Source organism: Drosophila hydei, unplaced genomic scaffold (assembly GCF_003285905.1).
Source record: "Drosophila hydei strain 15085-1641.00,03,60 unplaced genomic scaffold, DhydRS2 tig00000060-arrow-pilon, whole genome shotgun sequence".
Taxonomy (NCBI): domain Eukaryota; kingdom Metazoa; phylum Arthropoda; class Insecta; order Diptera; family Drosophilidae; genus Drosophila; species Drosophila hydei.
The window spans coordinates 3,738,172-3,759,374 of NW_022045656.1; the positions used below are offsets into that span (position 1 = coordinate 3,738,172).

The 21,203-nt window shown below is 41.2% G+C and overlaps 2 protein-coding genes across 2 annotated transcripts; both read right to left on the bottom strand.

Moving 5' to 3' along the window:
• Positions 1 to 420: 420 nt before the first annotated feature.
• LOC111594141 (serine protease inhibitor 42Dd-like) lies at positions 421 to 1,585 on the bottom strand. The gene is made up of 2 exons (XM_023307311.2): positions 656 to 1,585; positions 421 to 596 (listed from the first exon to the last, which is right to left on the bottom strand). Exons 1-2 carry the CDS (start codon positions 1,437 to 1,439, stop codon positions 487 to 489), a joined length of 894 nt encoding a protein of 297 aa, XP_023163079.1. The 5' UTR covers positions 1,440 to 1,585; the 3' UTR covers positions 421 to 486.
• Positions 1,586 to 4,711: 3,126 nt separating this feature from the next.
• Positions 4,712 to 7,486, bottom strand: LOC111594133 (protein gooseberry). The gene is made up of 2 exons (XM_023307300.2): positions 7,217 to 7,486; positions 4,712 to 6,132 (listed from the first exon to the last, which is right to left on the bottom strand). Exons 1-2 carry the CDS (start codon positions 7,269 to 7,271, stop codon positions 4,874 to 4,876), a joined length of 1,314 nt encoding a protein of 437 aa, XP_023163068.2. The 5' UTR covers positions 7,272 to 7,486; the 3' UTR covers positions 4,712 to 4,873.
• Positions 7,487 to 21,203: the final 13,717 nt, after the last annotated feature.

Sequence of the window (21,203 nt, forward strand, 5' to 3'; positions counted from 1 at the left end):
GTCGCACCTGAGTTGCTGTTGTTGTTGTGGTCTTTTCTCTTTGGTTAATAAACGTAAATAATTTATAATGAATATATGATAAATTTATATATATGCGTTGCTGCTTTGTTTTTGGCGTGTGGTTGATTCGAGCGGCTGAGTACGTGAAAAATTAGCGGAAAATTTCATCAGTTCATCATGAGCACTTGTAAATTGTCTGTGCCTGTCATATTGCCCATACATGTTTATTAACTGGCGCTCAGCTTCCAGTTTGGCAATTAACGGTTGCAATTCGCATTGGACACATACGATTTGGGCTCGAAATTGTGGCACAGGTGCCAAATAACCTGAAGGTGTAGATAATTCAGAGTGGGCATTGAAAAGACAAGTCAAATTGCACCTGATGACAGATCCTGAGAGAACTATCTATAATATTAGATGAATATTGAGTGTAGAAACTGATATCTTATGCAACATCGACTTAGATTAGATACATATTTATTTATTTTACAGACTGGCAACGCGTCCGGCTAGATAAACGTAATTTTTGTCACTGATTAAAAATACGAATGGATGATTGACATTAAAAAGTTCTGAAGTGGTTCGAAAAGCAGCACCTGAAAAAGTCAATGATTAGTAGAGGCCTAACCACTAATTAACGGAAAAATCAACTAACCATCCGATAAGAATGTTTGAGAGCCGCTCTCATCCACATCAATTGTAGCTGTCTGTATGATTTTCGACAGAGACAACGTCTTTTTGTAGTCAGTCATTGATTTTAGATTAGCATTGTTGAATAGTTGGGTGACGCCCAGAGTTTCAATAACTTCTTTGAGCTTCGTTTGAGATTCCAACTTAAACATCGGCAGTTTAATTTGTATGTAGGCAGTTTTTGATGGGAAGATGTCCTTCAGAGCTAGCTTATGTAAGTTATTTTCAATTAAATTTATACCAGCTATATTAACCGGCAGCAGAACAAACATTGATACATTAGTGTTGTAAGGTATCTCTACTATATGTGCGTCCACTTCTGATAAATATTGGTATTTATAGAAGCCCACATCGCTCATCTGGCGAACCGTACTTTTTTTCAACTTTCCATCGGCTTGGGGCATATAAAATGTGTTGAGTTTCGTTAATTCATTTTTAAATTTTTTTTGCCACAATCCCTTGTAGTAGGTGGAGCTGAGTAGAAAGATCTTTTTGCTTGTCAAAGATTTAAGCGAGGCGAAAGAAATGCCGTTGGCTTTATCGACCAGGCTTCTGTAGCTATCCAATATTTTGACGTCTTGTGGCAGGAGGAATTGATTGGCCGTACTGATTGGCGATTTATAAGACTCTTCAAGCAAGGACAATTGAAGAGTTCCTTTACTTAGATCAGTTTTAAGTTGTAGAAAGTTAGCAATCTGAGCTGCTGTTTCGCCATCTGACCCCAAGTAGAGTAGAAAGAGGTTTTCCATTAACAATTTAGGCGACCAAACAATATTAGAACTATCACTCTGCTGGAACACCTGCCCAATGAGGCGCGGGACTACATTGACCCCAGAAGTCCATTTAATACTGAATAACAGGAGCACAAACACTGTACAACTAGAGAATTTAGCCATTCTGGTAAGACCTGCCTCGCCTTTACATGCATGACTCTTATATAGAGAATAAAATTATAATTCATTAGTCCTGCAATGGCTGTTAGTTGCGGCGATTAGCGTGTATGATTAGTAGCAATTATATAAAAATAGACCCATATTTGGAATATGTCCGTTACGAATATAGGTTAAGTGAAACTTCTTTAGGAAAGGTAAGTTGAGAAGTCAAGTTAAAAGAAGAGATACAATTTTAGTTTTTGGATCGACAAAATCCAAATGCTAATTTGATAACACTCAAGTGCAGGAGCTGACACACTGGATAAGTCGGTAGCTTAGCCATTCTGTTGGGGCCTTGGCCTCTGGCTACTGAGTAAAATGTTGGCTTCTTAGTCTTGCAATTTTTGACTTCATATAATACTGGCTAAGCGTTGCGGCTGCTAATAGAATTAACATCTGCTGTATACAAATAGCCACGTTACTAATGTCAGTTAACAAATGCAATATGTGATACTCTTTTAGAACGAATCGGCAACAAGTTAGTGGTTCAAAGTCAACTTACAAATTAACTTATGCAGAAGCTAGTTCGACTTTTCAACTCTTCAAGACTTCTAGCAAATAAAAACTGCAGACATATAGAAACTTCTTGAAAGGATTTAACAAGTAAGTGTGCTCTCTTGTTTTCTCAAAACTGGCAAAAGGCGATTCGGCTTGGAGGACTCAGACTCAGAAATATTATTTACAACCCAGAATTGACACAAGCTTTAGTTCCCATTAAAATATTGGCTTAACCAGTCCACAAACAATATTTCAATTCCCATTGCCATAGTCTGTTCCCAATAAAAATAAATATAAAATATATCTACTCAATTTTAAAGCCGTCCTTTTTAGACCGACTAAAGCATTTGTCATACTTTTTGCCAAAGTTCAACCACACAAAAAGTTCCCACATTGCGGTTCTGGCTACCATTTCAATCCGATCACAATTCGCATTATGAACGCCTTTGCGCTTGGGCAATGCTGATCATCAATCAAAATGCGGCAGTGGGAGACAAAGCGTCTACATTTTGCCGCCAGCTACCGGACACACCGAGTGCTTGCTATTCAGCATACGGGCTGGGCCACACAGGAAGTAGGCTCACATCCAAAAAAAAAGAAGAAAGATAAATTTCGCATGCTACCGGGTCGTCCGGGTTGGCATTCGATCTTGCACTCAGCTATCAAAAACGCATAAATCAGAAACGCTCAAAGGTCGGGAGTGGCTTTCAACAGGTCTGTTCAAAGAGCCACAGAAAGGAAGAGGCACAGCGTTGTTGTCAGCTCCTGCACTCGACTTGCCACACAAATTAAATTTGTATAAAAATATCCAAGTTGGTGGCCCTAGCATAAGAGAGAAGCTAAAGAAGAAGCCGCTGGGCTACTGTATGACAAAGTGACGCTCGTAGCACTGAGAGCAGGTCCAGTGAGCATACCAAACCCCTAGGAAGCGATCCATTATGATTGTCACAGTTGACACACATTATCACCCTTGTAAAAGGAAAGAGACAGAGCTAACCTGTCGTCGTCTTGGTATGTGCAGGACCTGCCATACCACTAGCCAGGCAGTTAGACAAGCAGAGCGACAGACAACCAGACACTGAGGACCCAAGCGATATGAACTAATTGATGTTTTCATTTAGACGCTCGCTGATGTTCAGGCAGGCAGGCTGGCAGGCTGGCAGGCCGGCAGGCATCTTCCCTTGGAGATATATGTATTCATTCTAGGTGGTAAGTGCGACGCCTGCTGTGCACACATAATTGAGGACCCTTGCAGCGGTAGAGCTACCTAAACCACCCAAGAAAGTCGTAACTAGGACAATCAGGACCTACTATAACTAGTTGCAACATTCGAGCTGGTCTACACCCCCTCCCTCCCTCTCTCCGTCCTTATCCTGTGGCATTTTGTCAATGGCTTTGTCCACTCCCGCTTCGCCTGGCCCTCGGCTTGGGCCTCTCATCTTTGACTAGCCCACAAGGCGGCATCTTGAAAGGAGCCTGCACTCTCGTTGGTGGTCTCTCATATTTTGCTCATCTCCCATTGTCAATTGCTCTATTTTGTCGCTAGACGTCGGCTCCCTTTAGACGACAGAATTTTGTAAATTATTTTCGTATTATCGAGACGCAAAATGTGTTGTCTCTAATTGTTTAATTGTCAAGTCATACGGTTGCCCTGTCGTCTCCGTGCCCTTATCCAGTCGGGCAATGGGAACACATAGAAAGAGCTCTAGCTCTGGCTTGAATCATCGCTAGCTGAACTATTGTTGTCCTGTCAATTTAGGGGACAATTTCAGTACGATTTTGAGGGATTAGCTGGGCTGGGCTTGAACCTGTTGTGGCTGCTTGGACATGTCCACATTTCTGTGTGGTCCACGTTTGTCTTTCTTTCTGCTCTTGTGTGACATTTGCAATGTCCTTAGTTTAATGGAGTATGAATCTTTTGTAGTTTTCTTAGCAGCAGGACCGGCGCTTAGAATTGTATAGTCAGAAAATAAGATGAAGGAATATTATATACGAAGATTATGAAAATGTAGCTATATAATGTATTTAAACTAGATAAAACTATAGGATATAAACACTTTGAGGAGCAATACTCAAATATGATATAAAATATATACAGGGTATAATTGCAATGTGTCTAAACACATATTTTATTTCAAATTTATGACCTTAAACCATCAGCTAATCTCAAATTGCATTTTTATTTATTTATTAATTAATTTATTATTTAATTAATTGTTTATCAAGATTTATCTTAACCATCCAAATTTAGTTTGGACATCAATGTAAGCAAATGTATTTAGCAATGATTAAAATATTTATCATAAGATCTGCAACTTGCTCTGTAAATCAATTTAAGTTATTTTTTAATCAACAGATCGAGGACAGACTTGTTTTTGAATATTTATCACATGTCGACAAAGGGTCGGATGCCTTATGCAAATTTTTTTAATCGGTTATAAATGCACTCAAAGCACACACGCTGAAAGCAAACCCCATAAAAAACAAACGTGGTATAATTATTATTATTATATAATTATTAAATATATTTATTTTGATTTCCACTAAATTTAAAAGTTTCTTAAATAAATGTAAAAAATCTTGTGGTTACAGTTAAACTTAATATAAACAGTCTTAAGCTCTGAACTAAAACCCTTTAAATAGTTAAGGATCAGCATAGAAACAGGCACTGATTAGAGAGTGGACCCAGCTAGTAGAGCAGTGAAGCTTTCGACTGGGAAACTGGAGCAAGTGCTGGAGGTAAGGGAGATCCCTTAAAAGCCAAAGTAGGGATAGGCTGCTCCAGCTGCCATCATGGAGCTCTTGGGCTCGGGAGCGACCGACTGATGATAGCCTCCCATATGATTTGCATTAGCACTGGGGAAGAAGGATCCGGCAAAGTTGTAACTGTCCCAGGACGAAGGATGATGCGATCCAGACGCAGCGGCAGAGGCAAACTGTGAGCGCAGCTGCTCAGCCGAGCTGGCGGCTGTTGTGGGCATAGAATAAGTGGAGGCGCCAGCAGTGGCTGCGTAGCCCGCACTAGCTGTGCTCATGTTGTAGGCGGAGTTCATGAAGCTGTTGCCGCTGCTGGTCTGTGTTTGTGGCAGGGACTGGCTCTGGACTGGGCTGTGGGCGGCAGAGCTGCTACTGCTGCTGGCGGGCGACATAGAAGCAACCGAGCCGCCATAACCGGCATTTGTCTCATAGCTAGCTCCACTAGCCGACCACGATTGGGTGCTGTACAGACCCATGCCCATGTTGGTGGCAGCAGCAGCACTTGAGCCATACGAAGCAGCTGTGGAGTTGCTGCCAAAGCTGGGCACTTGCTGAGTGTTGAGCTGCTTGCGCAGGCGAGCACGACGATTAGAGAACCACACCTGGACACGAGCCTCGGTAAGACCTGTGCCCTGGGCCAGCTCCTCGCGGGTGTATACGTCGGGGTATTGAGTGCGCGCAAAGATGCGTTCCAGTGCATCAATTTGATCATTCGAGAAGGTAGTGCGGGAGCGACGCTGTTTGCGCTTCAACTGAACGCTGGGCTCGGTGTCATCCTCGCTCTCATCTTCGCTGCCAGCGGAACAAGCACTGCCGCCGCCCAAGATTCCATCGATGCTGTGAGAGCCAGTACCGTTGCCAGAGCCGGAGCCCGAGGTGGTGCGCAGCAAGCGTGAAATGGAGCTGACTGAAGGCGCATTCTGTTTGTCACAGACGCCAGCCTCGATGAGCTTAGCGCGGATTTCCCAGCTAAAGATGCCTGGCTGTGATTGCTTCAGCTCCTCGATCCGTGCCTCGATATCGGGCGTGGCAACACGTGGCTTGCTGCCGCCGATGACGCCCGGACGAATGGACCCCGTCTCCTGGAAACGATTGAGGATCTTCGATACACAGCCATGCGAGACGCGTAACTGCCTGGAGATGACGCAAGGACGCACTCCAGCGGCGGCCATTTCTACAATTTGGCGGCGAATGTGATTGGGCAAAGGACGACCGTTGATGAAGACGCCGCCAAGCTGATTGACGCGTCCTTGTCCTGAAGAATAACAAAAAAATGGAAATAACGAGATTAGGTTAACTGATCTTCCAGTACACAGAGACTTAAAATTATCCCTCAAAATGTATGTTTTCCTTTCTAAATACTCTGCTGCGTGTGGCCATTTGAACTATTGCTCAAGCGATCTTCGGGCGATCCTCAAGTGATCTGCAATTAACTTTTCTTCGCTGCTCGATTGAGCGGCAATAAGTAATCCAATTATGCAGTTAGCATTGTTGGCTCGCAGGATAAGCAGCGCGGATCAGTTCGCACGATCTATTGTCTAAGGCTAAGGCTATTCGTTGGCCATTTGTCTTTGCGTTTGCCAATTCGCATGTAAACATAACAAAGCGCAAATTGCCAATTTGCGTGGGCCAAAAAAAAGTAAGCAGTAGGCATGGAAAATGCCGATCACTGTGCAGCTGTGCAGCCCATGCAATCAAATCAAACTAATAATCCATAAGCCAGACGGAGAGATGGAGAGACGGACAGACGGAGAGACGGACAAGCGTCCAGCTGTGCCAGGTAATATCAGTACGGTGTGAGAGTATAAAAGGCCAGCCCCAAAAAGCTCAAAGATTCCAGCTCAGTTGCTGTTGGTATTGTTGTTGTTGTTTTGGGGCGCTGACGTTGCTGCTACGTGCTACACGAGAGACCCAAACAACAGACGCTGAGCCAAGATCAAAGCAGCGGAGCCGACTCCAGACTGTTGAAAAGACGAGAAGAGCGCGCCAAAAAGTCTGCAAAGTCTGGACAGTGAGTCGTCGTCGCCTGGCTGACTGGCTGGAAAAGGTTGTGGCTGCAAGTTGTGATCACAATCAATAAGTCAAAAAGCTGATCATGATTGTTGTACGAGCGGACCAGCAGACGAGCGGACAAGCGGACAACGGACAAGCGGACGAGCGGGTAATGATCTCTCGTTTGTAGCCGGCGAAAGCGCTGCCCCATTTGATCATGATGATCATCATGGTGATCGAGCACTATTTTCTACGACGTTTTGTACTCGTAATTGTGGTAATTGGTAATAGAGCGTTGATGCTTTTGCTGACGATGATGATGATGATGATCGCTGTCGCATGCTTACCTTGAAAGGGATATCCAGCATAATAGGGTGTCATATTAAGTGCCGATACAGCCATGTCTGTGTTGTTATAATCCGTTTTAATACTTCGATTAATTTGATATGTTTTTATGTGTTACTATGCACGTTCACCAACACTGAAAACAGCACAAGTATCTTTTTTTCTAGTTCAGTTACTTCCTCTCTTGTTTCTTTTCAATTTTCAGATTTCTTTTCTATTTGTTGTTTGTGTAAGGCGCATGCGCACGCTGCTGTTTGTTGATGCTGCTCGTTTGCTTGACAGCTCGAAACTGATTTTGAAACGGTCAGCATCCGAGACTAAAACGAATTTGTGAGATTCTCAGACGATGCGACGGCGACGGCAGCGCTGCCTCATGCATGCAGAACACCAACAAACAAAAACAAGTTTTTTTTGTTTTCCACCAAGAACAAAAACAACAAACAGCATAACCCACGCATCGAGGGTGGCTAGCGTGAAAGAGACAGACACAGTTGCACAGCGCTCTCACTGTGCTGCGATCGTTAGCCGCTGCGGGTGTGAACAGTACAGCACTCTTTCTATCCGCTGCTCTCTGCTCTCGCGCTGAGCACATGTATCGGTGTGTGTGTGTGTGTTTGTTAGAGCAGCTGCGGCAAAGAGAACCAATGGGTGCGCATAGCATGGCTGCAATTGGTCGTAGCGCCGCCCCGTTTGATCCCTGGATTAGAGAGCTGACTTCTAAGTGGATCTAAGTGGATCTTGGACTCCATTACAGTTATTTATATGATACGTATTTGCGCTTGATTTGAAGTTATGCGAAATTCACGACATGGCTAGTTGTTTGTTACTTTTATCATTCCCAGGCACTTATTTTGCTGGATTGTCTTTTGTTGGCGTTTTATGTTTCCTGCTTGAATCGTAGGTCAGTTTGAATAACAGCGCTTAACTAACATTGATAAGCGTGATATAAAGTTTCATTATGCATTAAATATACTTATTCAAATATTTCTGTAAAGCTTATATTTCTGAGAAGAAAATATCATACAACTTGCATACACTTTAAATATATTCGTACACAGCACAATTTATATGAAATGTTCATAAAATAGTGAGAGTTGTTGAAAAGAAAAAAGAAAATCTTATCGCGTTGCATAGCAATAAGCCGCACTCAGTACCATTAAAGGTTTTCATTTTCTGCTCCTTCAACGCTTTACTACGGAAATGGGTGAACATTATGCAATGGCAGCAATAGAAACGCTTGCAAAGCAAACTCAATGCCAATGCCAACAAATAAACTCAGTGTATCTTTTGCTATTCTATATGGCCAACCGGTCTGTGACGTGGGTAGTGCTTTTGAATAGTTTGCATCCTTGTGTGTTCAATCGCATAGAACTTAATAAACACTTTCATTGAGTCCTGCTTCAGCTGCCACTTTGCTATAAGCCCTATGCAATGGCATGCATCAACTAACATTTTTGTTTGAGAATATATAAGAGACACAAAATAGATAGGAAAATTGAAATTATTGATGAAAATACTGATAAAACACTAATGGGTTTTTCTTTGAAACAAATTTACGGAATTCAAGGAAAATTCTACAGAATCATTTTTGCCTTTCATTATATTATAAATAATACCAAATTTCTTAAAGACAAAAGTCAGTCTATTCTCAGTGCGAACGCCAGCTGCTTCTCGACTCTCCCAAAACTTGGTTAGACAACAATTGCCCGAAGGAGTTGCTGCTCTGTTAATTAAGTAAAACCCAACCAAATGAAACGAATATTCATGAGAAAAAGATGGCCTCAAATAGAGCGTAGTTCGAGTCGGATGGGAAGCTGGCCAAACTATTTTCGCACGAGCAAAAAAGAGTCTAGTTAATTTCCTAGTGCATGACTTTTGGTTAATTTGTGGCCCAGTCGCTGGGCGGCCGAAATCAAAGAACTTTGTCCATGTTGCGCATACGCCGCGTGTGCGCACATGGAAATTATGCGGCCGCACTGTTTGTCGGCTATCCAAAAAGCGCAGTTGGCCTTGACTAACACACGACAACAACAACAATAACAATAAATAGTAGTTGTTGTTCAAGTTGTTGTTGCTGCCACTGTTCGAGCGCAGAAGTTGTTAATTCTGCTTGCGTACGTGTTTGTATCTGTAAGAAACATTTGCCTGGATGTGGGTGCACGTCTCTCAGTCTCTCTGTGTGCCATTTGGCAATAATTGTGATGCTATTGTTCAGGCGGCCGCCACGCTGTGTGTGTGGCTTCGCTGCGGGGCAATCGCTCAAAACTTATGACAACCCAAACAGCTACTGTTCGTTTCTGTAGCTGCGGCATTGATGTATCTGTATCTGTATCTGCAAACGTATCGCTATCTGTATCTGTATCTGTATCTGTATCTGTATCTCGCTATTGAACTTTCGAATGGCAAGTGTGCGGTCGCTCTTTTGTCTGAAGCTTCAAGTCTGCGGCCTTTGTCGGCAGCCGCTTATTAATATTTACACTTTCATTGCGCTGCCCCACTTTGCCTCCCTACCCCTTATCAAATTGATTGTGGCTCATGTGCGCGCTTTTCAATTCACATTATTTGTTGAAATAAATAAATCGAAGCATTTGCCACTGCTCTAACTTGTTACATATTTTGCGAACGTTCTGCTCATATAAGCAATATTTTTTTTGCCTTCATTGGCATTTTTTTGGGTAATTTTAATGTTTTTCTTTTGAGTGGGAGGCGGCAGAGCAGGCAAACAAATTTGCCTAGCTGTCGAGTATCTAGTTCAATTTGGAAATTCATTGGCAAGCGAAGCATGCGGCAACAGAACGAGAAGGAGAGGAATTGACTTGAGTGATGGCCCGCAAGAAACTCAGGAATTTCATTTTTTTTTTATTTCGACATACTTTAAAGTAAACAGCTGTAAGAGATACTAATTTAATTACTCTTGAAAGGTTCGACTTAAAGGAAACATAAAAAAATTTAAAAATATGTGACGTAATAACCTCATAAAAAGTAATATGCAGCTTTAAAATAGCTTTGAAACTAAATCTTTAGTACATATAATAAGTAAAACTATTACAGAATAATAATATAGTATAGGTAAATAATATAAAAAATAGTAAAAAACGAAGTAAAGTAAAGCAAAGATAATCTAAATTATGACGAAAAAGTTAAGCCTATAAAAGTTACTTTAAAAATTATAATATCTCACGACTTATTCGGAGTAACTCGTGAAAAAATGGTATCTGAACCAATAGCTTGACTACAAATAAATATAAAAGAAATAGATGAGTAAATTTGACTGGTAGAATAAGAAAATATATTATTATAAAAGTATCTAAATATGAAAAGTAAATGATTATTTTCAACTAAATTATAAATAATAATACTTCTAGAACTCTCAGACTCGTTCTATCTTAAAAATGATACAAACGCTTATAAGATAAATATAATAATGAAAAGCGATTTCTGGGACACATGGGAAAACGCTTAAGATAATACAAATCGGCAGTCGTCATCTGTTATTCAAGATGCTCAGTATATAAAACGGCTCATTAAAAGCATATAGATGTGCCCTAAATGCAACACTAATGATACCCAAAATGTTTCCAATAAACTCCACTGAAAAATTACCACTAACGCCCATATGTCAGCTTAAATGAAAGCCCCTTTAGGCCGGAATTCAAGCAAGCAGCTAGCAGCGAGCAGCAACAGCTGTTGGGCCTAAAAACAAGAAAACTAAATTAAAACTCAACCGCAACTGTTTACACAGCAAATGTTACCACAAAAGGGCGGCACGTTAAAGCCGCCGCCGCCGCCGCCGCCACCGCTGCTGCCGGTCTCCCAGATGAAATCCCAGAGGAAGATGATTAATTGGGGCGGCTTCTGCTCGAGACAGTTGCCGGTCAGCTGGGAGCCGCGATCTCCGATCGAGGTGAGAAGAGTAATATGTACAAATATATCACTCCTCCATGAAGCAGCGCTTAAAAATGAATTAATAACGTGTGAGCCGAAAACGCCCACAAGCCGGACAGTTGGCCAAAAAGGGAGATATTGACCAGGTCGAAATTCAAACTGACCAATCGAGTCGATCTGGGCGGACACGCGCATGACGCGGCAAAGGATAACAGCGGCCAAAGGATATGAGCGCCTGACTTTCAGCGAGGCACAACAAAGGATGCCCATTATGTGCATGATCTGTGGTTTTTTATGCCTTGCTGCCTTGCCGCCTTGCTGCGGCGCTTTGTCGGCAAGTCGACAAAGCCGGCAAAGTCGAGAAGTCGGGGCTGGCAGGACACACACGCCGTTTGCCAACGCCGGCGGCGGTGGCGGTGGTCGCGGCGTCGGCGTTGAAGTGTGAATTCTAACAGTCCGCAACGACTCTCAACGCTCTCCTCTCGACTCTGGTCTCTTCTGCCCGATCGTAAATAAAGAAACATTTGAGCTCTGCTCTAAAGATTCACGCGCTGAAATGTGGCGGATTCTTTGAAAAAATTATGCTCAACATTAATTGCCTTTGGGCTCTTCTTTTTGTTCCTTCTTGAGTGTGTGTAGCGCCCACGTTTAACGCGTTCCTGCTAATTCCTGGCCATGATAGACATCGCTGATCCTTGATTAGCACTCCTTGATGGCCATGGGCGTGGCAACTCCTTTCTGCGCCAATTGCTTTAGGTTTCCATCTTTCCCTCTCTGGCGTCAAGCCATAAAATTCGTTTAGCACCTGCATCCGAGGCGAGCGTGAGGTGTGATGTCAATGATTATAATTATAACGCCTGCACCTAGTATTAGCTAATGAAAGGGTTCCCGCCCAACACCAGACCAAATCAATCTGCTTCAGATTGATTGTCGAGTGCGCTCTAATAGAGATGCTACCAAGTTACGCCAATGGACAAAGCGCTGCATATGGTTAGATAGAAGAGCAGAGCAGAGCAGAGCAGAGCGAAGCCCTGTAGTCGATGCTAAATTAATATTATGATAATATGCGTAAAGTGTTATATAAAGGGTTTCATTGCATTAGTTACAGTATTGGAGCAGAGAAAGAAATTAGATATTTCCATCTTTCACAAAAGAATCTTAAGTGTTTCAAGTTTCTCAACCTCGATCAATTATCCACACATCAACATGTTAAAGCAAACAATGTCGTACAGAAGATAATATAAAGAATATATAATCAACTTTTAAATCTTTTATTATGTGCCTTTTGTAAGATTTTTAATTAAATAATATTAAGATTCCCTCAGATATATATAATATTATTACTAGAACATGTTTTTAATTTAAGTTAGCTACCATCACACTCAAGCCTAGTCGCAGTCCATTTTTAAGGTAGCATTTTCAAGTCTTGTAATCACATTATGCACACGAATCATGTATTCGTTCAGTGCAGCGAGGATCTCACTGAATCATTTCGATAACGTGCTCAATTATGCATGGCCGCACACATAAATTCCCCACATATCTGGCATGTTTCACATATTTATCACATTTTGATTACAACTAATTTGACATTGAAATATTAGCATGTCCAGAGGAAAAACCCCCAAACTACAACCATAAACCAAATAATCACGAAAGGCAATCAATCCTTTGATGCTCACGATGATGATGCAAAGCAGGCAGCTATAACCTATAGAAGAGCTCCCTGCACAGATACAGACACAGATACATATTCCGATAGAGAAGTATACATAAATAATAAAATTAAATGCGCTCAAAGCCTTTTCTTGCCTTGCAACTGTATCTCTGTTGCTTTTCCCGTTTTGATTTATTTTCCATAGTAAATGGATTTTCGTAATGCATTTTAGTTCTGCATTGAGAGGCATTTTCACCGCCACCGCCACCGCAGCCACCGAACATGAAATTATCGCCAGAAAGTGCCATGTGAAAATGGGAAAATAAATAATTATCGAAAGGTTACATGGCTGCCATGCGGAGTCGGCAACTGAACTTCTTCTTCTACTTCTGCTGCCTCTTCTAATTAAAGACGCATTTCCAGCAACGTCGGCAGCTCTGCCGAAAATCGATTGGCCACAATTTCCATTTCTGTTGACTTTTCCGAAGTGGCAATTGGCCAGCGTGATTTTCAATTATGAGCCCACTGTGCAGCGCGTATCGGGCGGCACATGTCAAAGTCCGACTTGGACTTTAATAAACAATTGCTGCCACATTTTCAGCCACAATTATGTGGCATCAAGCCAACTTGCCGTTAAGCCCAAAAAAAAAGACTCGTGCCGCCGACGTTTCCTCTTCTTCGACTGTGAATAATTAAGCTGCATGTTATCTTCAGTTGATTTAATTCGATTTTGATTAGTTGCGCCATTTTTGCATTTAATTGTTGTTACTTTTCTCAGAATCTGTAATTACTATAGCTACATTTACTGCTTTCATCTAGCCGATAGCTCTGAAGATTGAAGAGAAATCTTACAAATATTGTCAATTGATATCTCATGTAATACTTCAGATTAGCTTTCTAGTTGTACAGAATGCACTGAGCCATAAAATGTAAAGCAATTCTTCTGATACAACTGTCAACAAAGACTCAAGCAGAAGAAGAATCCAAAAATAATAAATAATATATTCACATATTCAAAGGGAAGAATCAATCTGAGGCACAAACAATAAAAAAGTATCCAGCTCGAAAAATATTTCAGTTTTGACAGAGATCGGAAATATAATAGGGAACAAATTTATACCAATAGCTGAGGATGTGAGATTTGAGAGAAATATGCATTGTTGGCGTATCTAAGAAGGGAAGGGGAGGGTAGCTCCTTGTGTCGTACAGGGTAACCTGTAGTCGGACAGTCTTACTTGTTACATCGGCTAAATCAATTCGCATATTAATATTTTTCGCCAGCTCTCCCAATCAATTATAAGCTACTTTTCCATTTAAATATTTAATTCATGGCTATATAATGTGCTCTTTAGTGGGCGTTCAAAATCAATTCGCAATAATCTGCGGCCAAATGCGATTTGGTCAATTAACACATTCGACAAACAACATAATTTGTGAAATTTGTATCTTAAAGATGCGCAGTCGCATTCGCATGGCGTCGAAGTGTATAATTTAATTAGCATAATTTGGCAACACCTTTTTGGGCGACGCCCACCAGTGTCGAGCCGCAGCTGCCTAGCCAAAGATGCCTAAAAGTCGCTGCCGAAGCTGTATCTGTAGCTCTAAATGCGTCTGTGATGTGCTGTGTGTTTTGTATTTGCTTAGGCTAAAAAGCGCTGCTAAAGCGATTGGCAACGGCAGCGCAGCCAGGACAGTTGTATCCTGGCCAGCATTTGACTAAGTTGGCGTATCAAATCGATCATTGGCACAGTTTGACAAGTCTATTTGCAGAGACAAAACACACACAAACAAACGACTACCACCTGTGTTCCGGCTCGAAGAAGCGTAACACTCACGATTTGTAATGGCCTCTAATCAGGCGACAGAAATGCATGCAAGGACCTACCGCGCAGTTACCCAACAGGTAGCACGCTCTCCCTCTCCCTTGCATTCTTAGCTGCATTCTTCATTTCTGCGGTTCGGGTGTTAATGGTTTGTTAGGCATGTCCTGGTCTGCTTGTCGCCTGTCTGTCTCATAGCTATCACCTGTTGTCCGCGATCTGCAACGCCCTCGCCAGCAGCTCGATACGCCGCAATTATGACGCCTCTGCAACTTCCTCTGTCTCTGCAATTCTCTCACTCTCTCTCTCTCTCTATTAGCCTCGCTTTTGTGTTAATTTAGTTATCTACCAAAGCCTCACGCAATTTTCGCCGGAAATTGACAGTTGGCTGGGCTTGAGCCTGGGGTCGGTGCCCACAGATCTTTGATTTAGGATGCACTCTTTAAAAACGCATTCGACTGCATTTAAACATGTTTATAGCCAATGCCAGTGATAAACACAAAAACGCCGACCGTCATCATAAATCTGCGAAAACTTGCGATCGGCAGTCCGACTGCCCCCTCATCAATAGCGAGGCGCAGGAATGGAAAGAGAGGCTAAGGCACCATGTTTAGCAAATTACTCAACAACTCAGACATTGATGATGCAGTGCCTCCAGTCTGCAAGTCCTTGGCGCGTTTTGTTGCCATCAAATAAATTATAAAGAACGCCCAACAAGGAGGCAGAGAGAAAGAGAGAGAGAGAGAAAGAAAGAGTGAGAGTGACTGAGGGAAACTCTTTGATATGTTGGCTAACAAATTGCTCAGCAGCTCCTCCACATGTGGGAGACGACATACAGTCTGCATCGGCCGGTTAAGCAATGGATGGGAGGTTAGTGGTTGGCGAAGGGTGTTGCATGTGTCAGCAGGCTGCACAAAGCGATGCCGCTGGGAGTTGCCCCTTTAGTGAGTTTTTAATTTATGTTATTGATGCGAAGATATATGACAGACACTGTGCGAAAAGCCCTGACTGCACAGCTTTTGAGCCGAATTGCTACTTAAGTATAATTTGGTTGCCTTTTTGTGAAGTAATAAAGTTTATTGGGAGCTTCCGAAAGTCGTTTGAATAGTCAAGTGTGCAAGTTCGTGTCTGGATAAGTAAAAGTAAGAATTTGGCTTACTGAACAACTCATTGATCACAAATATAACAATGAATAATAATGAACCCATAAAAGTGGAACATAATCTATATAATCTAAAAATTTTGTTAGACTAATAAATCATTATAATTAACTACATCATTTCCCAATACTGTCTCCATATATCTTTACGTTTCTTCTTAATATGAAAATCTTTGTTTGAAATATACTTCAAAATATTTTTAAATTTTATTTTAATTGTAATTTTTATTTTAACTTATTTTTTCAGAATAAATATAATTATATAAATAATTTTTAAATAATAATCTTACGGAAACTTGTTAAATCATTTCTAAGGTTGTTTGAGATATTGTACTATAAGTATATATTAAAAAAAGTTAATTATTTTCACTTTGTTATACTACTTTAATTCAAACATATCTCTAGATTCATAATTTGCAATTTTGAATATTTTTCAATATTTTTCCAGTCATTTAATTTTCGCTGCCTCTTCTTATTTCTTTTTTTTTGAAGAGATTAATATTATATCACGTCAATAATATCTTCTTAAGCTTTCAACTCTTTTCTTTTTGAAAGTGTAGTTTGGCAACATCTCAAAAGCTGCAGCCCCCTCAACGTCAATATCTCAGCGGTGATCGCTGGGCGCGCGTGTGGGAAAATGCGGGGCATGCAACACATCAGACGATGCAATTCGGCAATTTCGGTGAAGGTTGCTCAACAAATCCCCAGTTCCAGACCCAGACCCAGACCCAACACAATCCAATGCAAACGTAAAGTCAAAATGAAAACAAAAACGAAGTAAAAATTTGTTTTGCGCGTATTTAAAAAGAAGGCAAATGAGTTACGGATTTGCAATCGCTTAAGTTGAGTGCCAATCTGCTCCACGAGACCCGCTGGCACTCAATCCGGTACCCCCCTCCTGTTGGTGCTGCTGCAGTCATATAAACAAATGAACATATGTAAAATCCATGCTCGAAACGCCGCAAAAGACAAGAGTCTGACGGGAACGCTGACGGTTTTAACGACTTGACACAGAGCTGCAGGCGGGGGTACGGGGAGTAGTAGCTAAAGAGTGGAGAAAGGCAACGGGGTGAGAGCGAAGCCTACAAGCAATAGTGACTGGACAAAGTGGCCGACAAAAGTCACTCGCAGCCAAAAACCAAAAAGACCTGAGCAGAACACCAAATATATCTGTTGCTGTAGTGCTGTAGCTATAGCTGCAAATGTATCTGCATCTATAGCTGTAGCTGTAGCTGTCGTTGTAGCTGTAGCTGTTGCTGTAGCTGAAGATCACAGCTGGAGCTGACTGAAATGGCTTTGAAGCGCACATTTGCCAAAGTGATCGTAAAAATGCCAGGCCAAATACCTTGAGCACGTCAAGCGCGGCAATTAAAATTGAACTTTTATGTTACAATGACATATAGCCAACCAGCCAACCAGCCAAGCTGCCGGCCAACCGACCAGGTCGAGCGCCCCGACTTTCGAATGAGATGCAATACGTTCAGCCAAAAGATCACGCCAGGAGACACTCACAGAGCGACCAGGGGCATTTCGAGGGGCTGTGGGACGTAACATCAAAAGGCTCGAGCCGCAAACGCACTTGCCAGTAAGTGGGCTAAGATGCGGCTCAGCAAGTTGGTAACTGGGAAAGGGGCCAACTTTGGGTAACTGGGAATTGGCACCAAGTGCGCGCTGCTGCTGCTGCTGCTGTCGACGGGTTCAAAGTTTTTGGCCGGACAATGCAAAGCAGGCGAAAGGCCAGCGCTTAAATCCGATGCAGATTATGTTTTTGTTTTTTTCCTTTAGTCTCACAATTTAATTGCAAATAAATTGAGTTTTTGGTACTTCATTTAAGCGAGACGCTTAACACACACTTAGCCACACACACACACACACCTTTCCAGCCAGCGGATCCATCAAAGTCAGGGGAACGTCTTTTTGCCCAGTTGAAAGTTGCGCGATTTTTATGTTGTCTCAGTCGAAGTCGCTGCTAAAAGCAAACGTAACGAAATGACAAATGAAATTGAAAATATATTTTTTAGGTCTTCTAGACGATGCTCCAACTGATCTCAGCTACAGACAAAGTACTAGCCTAGACTAAAGGATTTTGTTGGCTATTTCGTTTTTTAATTAAAAAAAATCTTTTGGGCTGTTAAATTTTTAGCCAATTTGTATCTTAAGGTTTTCATGAGCTCTACTAAATTTTATATATAGTTGTCGAATATCGTCTTTGAATATTCGTGAACATTTTATCAGACAAATATCCATGGCTTTTTCATTCATTTTACTCAATAAAAAAGCAAACTTTGTACAATCATGAAATATTTATTTTATGACACAAAAACGTAAAAAAATCCTTTTAAGATTATCCTTTTCATAATCCAACTTTAACAAAAGTAAAAAATCTTTTAAATCTAAAATTCTAAGTGTCAATGATTCTGAAGTCAATTGAATTGCTGTATGAGCTCGAATTTCAAATCTTTTTATTCATTAGCTACCATGCTACATATATATTACCTATAATAATAGTCGTAGTAACAGCTAACTCCCAAACAAAGCTTAAGAAATCTCTGTTAAAGATCCCATAAAAAATTCAATAAAAATCTAACTCAGACCTTTAAGTCAAACAAAGTGATTCACTCGAAGTCCCAAAAAGCAAAAATTAAGATAGGCGAAAATGTGTGAAAACGAATCTTCACACTTTTTGAACAATTTCCAGTTCCAGTTTCCAGTTTCCAGTTAATATGGGAAGTACAAAGCCCCCCAATTAGTGTCTCATAAATGGAATTCAGAAATCCATCAACAAAATATCGAATATTAAAAGTCGAATCAAAGACTCAATGCTTGAATGGTAGCAAATCCTTTCAAGTGAACTGGAGCACATGTTGTGCTCGAACAGGACATCGACAGGACATCGAAGCCAATGATTTACTAGGGGGCTGTAAATTTGTTCGGCGGGCATTTGAAAGTCAAGATTCGAACATAAAATCTGTGTATAGATCATCATCGGAGGCTGTAAAACTTTAAGTGCATGCATGCAGTCGAATTCATTCACAGAGAATCATAAAAATCGTAAAATGAAAACAAATCCTGTAACTAGAACAGAGTGGGTGCAGGACGTGCCTGGAAGTTTCGGTTAACTGGAATACTAGGAAGCCGGACTGCACAGTCAAGCATTGTCCTTCTGCTAGTGTTTATGACTACCGAATGTTGAACGAGTAGCCAAGATGTCCTTGCCACTTGCTGAGCACCAACTGTGCTAGCTGTGCATCTGTATGGGACATTTGCCTCATGCCAAGACGTCCTGCGGGACCTCAACTCTGTTTGCTTGCCACGCAAATTTAGCATGAAGGAGTGAAAACAGTTTCCCAATTGTCCTGCTAGTATACTCTTGCTATGTGTGTGTGTGACTGTGTGTGTTAGCTTCCTAATTTTCACTTGACCTGCTGCAGTAGAAGCAGTCAATCAGTCATGTGCCTCACCTAGGGATTGTTCAATATTGAACTTGTCTGCCCAATCTGTTTGTTTTGCTTACCAGTTGCAGCTACTGCGGCTACGATTGAGATTTGAATACTTGTGAATATTCACATGAGTGCGGCTTTTGTTGACAGTTGTCCAACAGATTTTGATTGATCATTAAGCGGAACTTCATTATAATATAGAATTTGCCGATAGAAACGACTAACGGTTGCTTTTCTTTTGACATAGTCGAAAGAGATTGTCTAGACATTATTCAAGATTCAAGCGAAAAATATTGTGTATTTCTATCGTATTAATTTTAGCGTGTGGCCAAAAAAAAAAAAAATCTGAGCTAACAGCTTACATTTTATTGATCCTAAACGAATGTGGAATTTGTAAGCTAAATGTTTCTAATGTAACAAATTGAACACAAAAAGTTTCAAGTTTCATTTACAAATAATAAATATTTGTTAAGATTATTATTAGAAATTTTTAGCTATATTAAAAATCTATCATACTTATATTGGGAACCTATATTGGGTCTCGAACTACTAGGTTGATCTGCAGGATGACTTGAAGTATTTTGGATACCAAATAGCATAAGGCTGAACATTAAGCATCTGGCGTATAACCGCAAGCTCACTGAACAATATGCTTCGATTATGACTGATTCATAACTATGCTTTTATGTAGCGTCTGCACGTGCTCAACTTTAATTTGAGTTCGACAAAGCAAACAACGCTCGCCGAAGTCAACTTCCAGGCTACAAATAATTTACGTAACTGCGACAGGACGTCAGTTTAGAGTGCCACAAGGCCCACCTTCCCAAATGGAACTTCCGTTCAAAGAATACTTATCGCCTACTTCGCTTGCCTTGGGACCTGCGTCCACGCTTGAGGAGTTCCAATAATTGAAAACTGTCAATGGGCAAATTAGAAAATTTGTCATGTTTATCGTGACCAAGTTTGTGGTCTACTTTACAAGTATATTTTTCTGCTTCTGGCAGGCACAATTAATAGTCAGCTCGGCATGTCCTGTGGCTCATTTGCATTGGCAGTCGGAGCGCAGATGAGGCATGCGACTGCATTCAAGTGCCCGAGCGACTCTTCCTGGCATTGCACAACGCTTCATTAGCATCGAATTTTATGCTGATTAGCGCTGAGAGTGTTTCGAGGATGCAGGACCTCAGCTGAACTCACTTCAGCTGCAGCTTGTAAGTCCAGGCATCGGCTATTTTTACAGCCTGACGGGCTCATTCCGCTCAATTCCATTTTCATTTCAATTTCAATTTGAATTTCAATTTGTATATAGAGCACATTTGCATTTGGCCTGCTGCCACACACGTACACTTACGTTTACTCACATACACACACACACACACACATTCGTGCAACGGCCATTTTTGTGTGCTGGTTGTATTGGTTTTTGCTTTGGCCAGATGCAGGCGGCGTGTGTTCGCATATGCGTCTCCTTAATATGCGTAAACTTCACGCTTAATTCTTTATATTATGATGATGTCCTTTCGCTGCTTTTTGGCTTTTGTTTTCAATTTTCGGTTTTCGGTTTTTGGTTTTACAATTTTTCAAAAACTCCATTTGGCAGTTTTGTAGACCAGGTGTGTCTAGCTCTATGTGCCTGCATATCTCCCTCTCTCTCTATCTCTCTCTCCTTTCCTCTTTGTATCCTTTATCGAAATCGACTGCAATTAATGTCTGTTGATAGATTTTTATGTTTGTATATCGGTAAATGACTTTGCAGCTGAGGGTTGAAATGGAAACCCCCTCTCGACATATGTACAGCAAAACTCGTTAGGAGGTTGTCTAGCTTAGGAAAGTGCTTAAAAGTGAGCGCGATTTCTATAATTAACTTCAGAAATAACAGACTAAGCCCAACTGCCACTATATCTGTAAAGATACACCTACTACGTCTGTTCACAATCAAATTTAAAATATTTATGCATCTTGCTTTACAAGCTAGTTTCATATAAATTGGAGAGTAAAAATGAATTTTGACCTCAGTTGAAACGCCAT